This window comes from Heterocephalus glaber, unplaced genomic scaffold (assembly GCF_053883595.1).
Source record: "Heterocephalus glaber isolate CG9 unplaced genomic scaffold, H.glaber_assembly_v1.0 deba00001673, whole genome shotgun sequence".
Lineage (NCBI taxonomy): Eukaryota > Metazoa > Chordata > Mammalia > Rodentia > Bathyergidae > Heterocephalus > Heterocephalus glaber.
This window is the reverse complement of record NW_028258410.1, coordinates 1,732,243-1,740,020: the sequence shown is the minus strand read 5'-3', so window position 1 is coordinate 1,740,020 and position 7,778 is coordinate 1,732,243. Positions and strand designations below refer to the sequence as shown.

The 7,778-nt window shown below is 40.3% G+C and overlaps 1 protein-coding gene across 1 annotated transcript; it reads right to left on the bottom strand.

Moving 5' to 3' along the window:
• Window positions 1–5,378: 5,378 nt before the first annotated feature.
• LOC101700209 (olfactory receptor 2C1-like) lies at window positions 5,379–6,029 on the bottom strand. Its single transcript, XM_004875139.2, has one exon. It carries the CDS (start codon window positions 6,027–6,029, stop codon window positions 5,379–5,381), a length of 651 nt encoding a protein of 216 aa, XP_004875196.2.
• Window positions 6,030–7,778: the final 1,749 nt, after the last annotated feature.

The window sequence follows — 7,778 nt, the reverse complement described above, 5'->3', positions numbered from 1 at the left end:
GTGGTATGGCCGAGAATACTTACCAGGCTCATGTGGAAGCTCAGGAGATGAAGTGAGATTAGTCAAGCATCTCCCAGAATCAGAAGGCATCCTGGTGTTGGAAGTTAAGACCTGGATGTCTCCCACATGGTGTTCTCCTGCCTCAAACCCATTGCTTTGACCCACTCTTCCACTGTTGCTATTTACTAACCTCTGAGAAATTTGGAGAACATAAAACTGCTAGGCTTGGCCTGGAATTCCTTGCTGACCTCAGTGACTTTGAACATCCCAGGCCTTGTGGTGAGTTTGTGCAAGCCTACCATGAAGATAGTCTTCACAAGGTGTCTGGAGCATAGGCTAAGCCCACATGTACACTATCACACCCACCTCCTTCTGTGCCCAGAGAGTTGTATGGAAGACAACACAGATGTGACCCCTGGAAGAGGCCCTTCAGTTTCTGTGGTCTCAGGTCCTCTTCACCTGTCCAGCATCCCATGGACCAGGTCCAGCTAGTTGGCTGTGGAGATGCAGAGACTTCACTTGTACATGGAGAGAGGCCTGGATCCCCAGGGAGCATTATCTGTGACAACTGTGGGGAAAAAGAGAATGGAGCAAGACCAGAGGCCACAGGGAGGTTGGATGTCACAAGGAAGGAGCAAGGGAGTGCTTGCTGTCTGTCAAAGGCATCCTCTGTGCTGGAGTCACAATGCTTGCAACAACAAAATGATTCAATGACTTGCATTGTTGGCAACAGTCTGCTGGACTTGTTAATCATGTCTGACTGTGGATTTCCTTAGGTTTAGGATTAACTTTCTATAGAATCACAACTCCTCTTTATCCTTAAATGGTGAAGGTCCCTTGAAAGTCATATCATTGTGTTTCAGAAGGTGAATGTAGGCTTGCTTACAGAACTATCACAAATGCTGTAGAATCTTCTGCACACCAAATGGAGGAGTCCACAGAGTGAAGACAACCTATAAAATAAGAGAAAATATTAGTGAACTATTTATTTGGCTAGGGTGTAATACCCAGAATACAAAAGGAAATCAAAATATTAATAGTAATTATAAATAACATTTAAAAAATCAAATAATTTTATTGAAAATGGGCAAGTGGTATGACCAGGAATTTTGCAAAATGAAGTAGACAAATAGCCAAAATGGATATGAAAATAACTCAACATCACTTTTTATTTTTAAGTACTTCCTAAATTTTTAGAGAAAAAATTAAATTAATATTATGCTACAAATTTAAAATATACAAGGAAATGTTTTCATATATCCATGTATTTTGAAATGATTGTTTCATAATTCTTATTAACATATCATCTCACACAGTAACAATTTTTGTAGTGAAAACACTGAACATCTTACCTATGAAATTTCACATATATGAGTATATATTAATTGTAATAATCACACAGTATAGGATGTTCAGAACTTATTTTTATGTATAACTAAAACTTTGTGAATTTTGATCCACCTCTGCCAATTGTCCACATTTTCTTTCCATGGCAATGAATATTCTGCTCTGTGCTTGTATGATCTGACTTGAATAGAATCCAAATATAGGAGATCATGCATTTTTTTAATCTTTGTGTATGTGAGTTATTTAACTAGGAGAATGTCTCTAGGTTCATCCATGTTGTCCCAAAATACATTGTTTCCCTCATTTTTCAGAATTAGTGTTATCTCCTTATGTGCATCTATATCTTTATATGACATTTTTGTACTCATTTGTCCATTTATGTACATTTTTCTTGCTTCCATATTTGATCATTGCAAGTGCCAGGATGTACAGATTTCTCCTCAGGATCCTGAAATAAACCTTATATACATATCCAAAAGTGTTACAACTGTCACTGAAGGCATTTATAAATTTAAGCTTTTGCGACATCTGTATTATGTTTTCCATAGTGGCTGTACTAATTGACATTTCTACCAGTAGTGCTCAAGGCTTCTCTTCCTTCATGCCCAACATTTGCTATCATTTGTCTTTAGTCATGGCCAATTTTAGAAGTGTAAGGTGCTATGATGTGATGACTTTGGTTTATTTTTTCATTGGATTAGTGATGTTGAGTACATATTCCTATTGACCATCTTAATGTCCACTTTTGAGAAATATCAGGGATCTTTATATATTTTGGGTACTAACCTGTTTTCAGACATATAGTATGTAAGTGTTTTCTCCTTATGTACAGTGTGTGAGTTACTTTTAATTGCCAATGTAACTGCATTAACAGACTCATGGGTAGGTGATTGGATCATTAGACTGCTGCACTCCTCTTTGAATTAGGCCAAGGGTGTCCACAGCTGAACGTGTTATTAGGAGGTGGGATCATTTGCAGAACAGTCACTAGAATTGTGTCTTTGGAGGTTATAACTCTTGTGAGTGCTTTTCCTCTGTGCTCTGCTTCCTCCCTACTATGCAGTGATGAGCTTTGCTTTGCTTTGCTATATCTTTTGGGCATGATGTTTCTGCTTGGAAGCCAATCAACCATGGTTTGAAACCAATGAAAATGTGGTCAAAATAAACCTGTGTTCCATTAAGTTGAGAGTGTCAGACATTTGGTCCAAGAAAGGGAAAAGCTGAGCAATATAAAAAATTATACCAGAGACGTTGTGTCATTGCTATGACTATCCTTAACCATGTGGTTCAAAAGCCTTGTGCCTGGTTTGTGGGGGTAAGAGTTTGGAATACTTCAGAGATGACCAGAGTGGACCTTGAATGTTTTAGGTCCAGCCTGGTAGTAAATTATTTTTTCTGTTACTGAGGATTGAACACAGGGCCTTTGCATTGAGCTTTATTCCCAGCTCTTTTAAAATTGTATTTTTGTGAGCCAGGGTCTTGCACTAAGTTGCTGAGTTTCCCAGGTTGGTGTTGAATTTTAATCTTCCTTTCTCATACTGCCATAGTCCTGGGAATACAGGCTTGTGCCAACATATCCAATAGGACATGCAACTCTGGCCAAAGCCCAGAAGACCTGAAAACTTAAAGGAATGTGGACAGCAAAGACCAGGCCCGTGAAGTTTCAGATGAGAATGAAGACTTATTTTGGAATTTGACTAGAGACCATTCATGTTACATTGTAACAAATCCTTTGTTGACATGTTGTTCTCATCCTGTGGCTTTGTGTGAAGGCTGAGATTAAAGGTGGTAACAAACTGATTTTGCAGAATAAGTTACAAGGCAGCCCAACATTTAGAGATAAGTGTTCTACTGACTTGTATACAGAGATGCAGGAGCCAAAAACAGATCAGAAAGATTTGAAAAAGTCAAATTTTGCTCACCCCAACAACTACCTAGGAACCAAATGGTGTGTGGTTGATGGAGAGACAAGCACCATTAAAAGGATGCCAAGAACTTTGAATGGTATCAGAAGAAAGAATCCTTGAGGGCATCTCAAGAATGAGAAATGTCCTACCCACCACAGGTTCAAGGCTGTCAAAGGGTAGCAATTCATGGCACATGCTTCAGAAGTGCTACTCAAGTATTTGTTCCTGGGATTCATTTCACTATACTCAGGGACATTCAATCTGAAGCCACTATAGCTTTGTTCCCCGAGGCCCTGGCTACTGCTGGTATCCAATGTTGACATTTTTTCAGACATCTAGAAAATAAGAGTTGTGGAGTCATGGTATCTTCCTCTGAGTTTTCAAAAGGAGATATTGGAGGCCAAACAAAATGTCCTTATGAGTGTGGTGTGTGAAGCTGTGAAAATGAATGTACTGGTACATGGAGACCATGGGAAGTTAGAAATGTCAGGAAAATGGAATTTCTACTGAGGAAAGCTACAGGTAGCAAGCAGAGCCAGGCCAAATGGGACACCATATGGGATGCAAGACAAAAGGTTACTGGATGGGTCCACTAAAACCTTCTGAAATTCATATCTCATCACCACATGTGTTGGATGCCACAAGTAGAACCACAAAACTTAGTGCTTATTCTACTGGGTTTTGGAGTTTCTTTGGTTCAAATCCTTTTTATTTACCTGTCCCTTCCTTTTAGAATTAGAGTGGTTATACTGTAGAAAATTTCTTGTGACTCTGTAACTTCCTGTTTGAATTTTACAGTTCATGGGTAAGAGATTGCCTTGAGTCTTAGAGGAGCCTTTGGGCCAGGGTATCTCTCAAATCAATCAAGTTCACAGTCAAGACAAAGCATCACAGAAAATATGCTTCAGTTTTCATCTGTGATCTTTTGTCATGCATCTACCTGAAAGCCCAGTGGCCAATTGCCAGCCACTTTTCTGCCTCACTCCCATTTCACAATCTCTTATTATACTTCAAAGTAAACAATTATTTTCCCAATCTGACTATTACTAAAAAGCATTGCTGCGTGATGAAATATCCCCTCCAAAGGCAAGGAAACTTTTTTAGAGAGCAGTGAACAAGCAGAGAGCAATGAGGTGCATGATACTGTAGGCAACATGGTCCCGTCCCTCTAGAGACAAGAAACCTGCTGAGACTCAGGATCCCTCCATCATCCTTCAAGTTTATCCCCCTGCAGCCCTCAATTCCCATTTATTTCTCATCCCTTAGTTAATATCAGTATTTTAGTTTCAATAAAAAATGAAAAAGATGTTACAATTATTCATTTTTAAGACACACTTAAATAAAAAATACAGAGCCTTTATCAGATGAAAAAGATGTTTATTAACATTCTTCCTTTGAATGTGAGGACTAGAGTTGTTCATGTCATTAGGTGGCTGACATTTTTCAAAGTTCAATTTGCCTAACTTTCTGGTCCAGATTTTCTTAAAAATGTATTAAAGCAAAGCCATGGTAATATAAATGTTCTTTAATGGTCATCTCTTCACTATCTCAAAGAGTAACTTCTGCTATAATTCTTGTTTTAAGGAGTTAATTGTTCATATTGCACATAGAGCATTGGAAACGTTTGTCTTTTTCCATTTAGTTTAGTTCGCTTGTTATTATAATGTTCTCCAATTTGATTCATATTGTCATAAATGGAAAAACTAGTTTTTGCAAGTCAAAATAATATTCCTTTGCATACACACACTACATTTTATTTTCATTTATCCATTGATGAGTACTTAGTTTTATTACACACCCTGGCTATTGTGAATACTGACTGTAGTGAACATGGATGAGCAGGTATCCTTTTCTTTTTCTATAGATAAATGAACCAGGAAGCCCATTGTGTCTATTGTGAGTAAATGCTTGAGAAGGATCAAGAAAAAGGAAAAGGGCTCTATATTAGATTTCAAAAGGAAGAATTTTCTAGCTTAAAAATTTTCTGGTTATTAATTAGTTAATATTTGGAGAGGGGAACTGTTTTCTTTGAGGTAGGTTATAGATGCTCATTTAGAAAAGCAGAAATGATATATCAGTGTTTATTGATGTGTTTATTTGTTTGCTCCAGGTGACAGGCCAAGATCATCTGGGTTTTATACACTTCATCCCACTTGGGGATTGCAGGATCCTCTTCAGTGCTCTCTTCACATCCTGGTTTCTCAGGGTGTAGATGAGTGGTTTGAGCACTGGGGTGATAACACAGTACAAAACTGACAAGAATTTGGCCTGTGTGCTCTTGCCTGGGGTCTGGAAGTACATGTAGATGCCTCCTCCAAAGTACATGGTGACCACCAGCAAGTGGGAACTGCAGGTGCTGAGTGCCTTCTGCCTGCCTTCAGTGGAAGGTGGCTTCAGTACAGTCCTGCCAATGAGGGTGTAGGAGATGACCACTATCAAGGGAGCCACCATTCCAAATGGTATGGCTCCAATAGACAAGGCCTGCTCATTAGCAGTGGTGTTCCCACAGGCCAGCTTGATGAGAACAGATATCTCACAGAAGTGGTCCAGGCTGTGGTGCCCACAGAGGGGGAGATGGAGAGCAAAAGTGGCTTGGAGCAGAGCATTGGTCAGGCTGCTGGACCAGGAGGCAGCTGCCATCTGCACACATACCCAGGGATGCATGATGAGAGTGTACTGTAGGAGCTGGCAGATGGTCACATAGCAATCAATGGCCACAATGGTGAGCAGGATGCATTCAGCACAGGCATTCCAGTTAAAAAGATAGGCCTGCATGATGCAGACCCAGGAGGCAGGGGTTTTGTCTGGTCCCCACAGATTGCTCAGCAGCTGGGGCACAGTGGCACAGGTCACACTGAGGTTCAACAGAAAGGTTTTCCAGGAAGAAGACCATGAGCCTCTGAAGTCTGGGGTCCACCAGGGAGAGGAGGATGATGGAGCTGTTCCTCACCAGGGTGAGGATGTAGGAGAGGAAGACCAGTGAAAAGAGGAACCTCTTCAGCCACAGAAACTCTGAGAAGCCCAGCAACAGGAAAGTATTAGGAAAGCTGATGTTTGGTCTTTCCATGATATCAGTGTCTAATATATGGCCAGAAGGAAGAGGACAGACTTTGACAATTATGCCTTTTAAATATAACTTTTACATTTCTTGTTTCCTGTCTTTATTCGTTAGTGTATATTTGCAATACATAAAGTTCATTTGAAGGCACATGATGGAGACAACCCTGAGCGAGGTACAAATTCATTAATTTGTTTTTCATAGTAAAACACTGAGTGCCTATTAGCTCACAGTGCTCTGCCTGAATATGAATAAAACAACCCCTACTCCACTTATTAGAGTAGAAGTGTCAGTAATCCTTGATGCTGTGATGTCTTGGATGACAAGAAAATAGCACAGCTAAGGGCAGTATGACTAGTGCAGAAAACTCCTACAGAGGCAAAAATGAGTCCATGGGAAGAAACAATTTTCCCATTAATCAATGATCTGTTCATATTGGAATATATAGTTTCCTTGTTGCTATGACCCTGGTCAAGTCAGAGCTCTCCGTCTCACTCTTCCCTGTATCACCCATTACCTCTTCTGAAAGCTGCATGATCAATAAATAGTGGGAAGCTCCAAGAGATGGTTTCTTAGCCAGATAAGAGCTCTTACTGTCCTGGAGCCCCAGTTATTCATTAAGGTCTAGTCTTGTCTTTTTGTTTAAGTCTGTCTGCCATAAACTAGTTCAGGTGATTGGATGTCTGATCAGCCTCCAATAACTGACACCCATACAGGAACTGATTGTCTTACCAAGTGAAGACCACCCTCAGTGCATGACTAGAGAATGGATATGATATGGTGTGAGGACTTCACAGTGCTAAAAAGAGAGAGAGAGAGAGAGAGAGAGAGAGAGAGAGAGAGAGAGGAGTCTGGACAACTGGAGCTACCAAGGTTGATGCTCACTGCCAGGAAAAGGTGTTAGCCTGACACTAAAACATGGGTCAGAGTATGTGGGCCAACAAATAAACACAAATCTGATTTCTTAAAGAAAACAGGAGCTCACATTCTGGCCAGGAGCCTGTCAAGAATGTTATATAAGTTTAACCCCTTGTTGCCACAGACAGGCACTTTAGACTGAAAACACTGGGAATGGGTAGGAAATAATTTTGGGACAGCTCAGAGCTGTAGAGAAAAAATATGGTCAGGAGATGATCTCTACATGGGGCTTAGTGAGATCAATTCATCTTCCCTTACAATCAGTGTCTACATCAGAAAAACCAACAGTAACAGAAGTTGCAGAGCCTCTGGTCATGGCTGCTGCACTTTCCTCACAAAATAAGTTCAACAAAGAGGAATGTTCCCTTCAGGGGGAAAGACTTCCCCCCACCTGCTGCAACCTTCACCAGAAGATTTATGACCAAGTTCAGTCAGGAGCACTATGACTAAGTATCAACTTGTGTGGTGGAGATTACCTATAGTTCAAAATAAGAACACTGCAATGCTCAGTGAGCATCTAGCTGAGCCTCCTGCTCATCTCTAGATCA

Excerpts from the sequence above, each read along its gene's own strand:
- LOC101700209 (XM_004875139.2), bottom strand. The coding sequence starts at position 6,029 with ATGCAGGCCTATCTTTTTAACTGGAATGCCTGTGCTGAATGCATCCTG.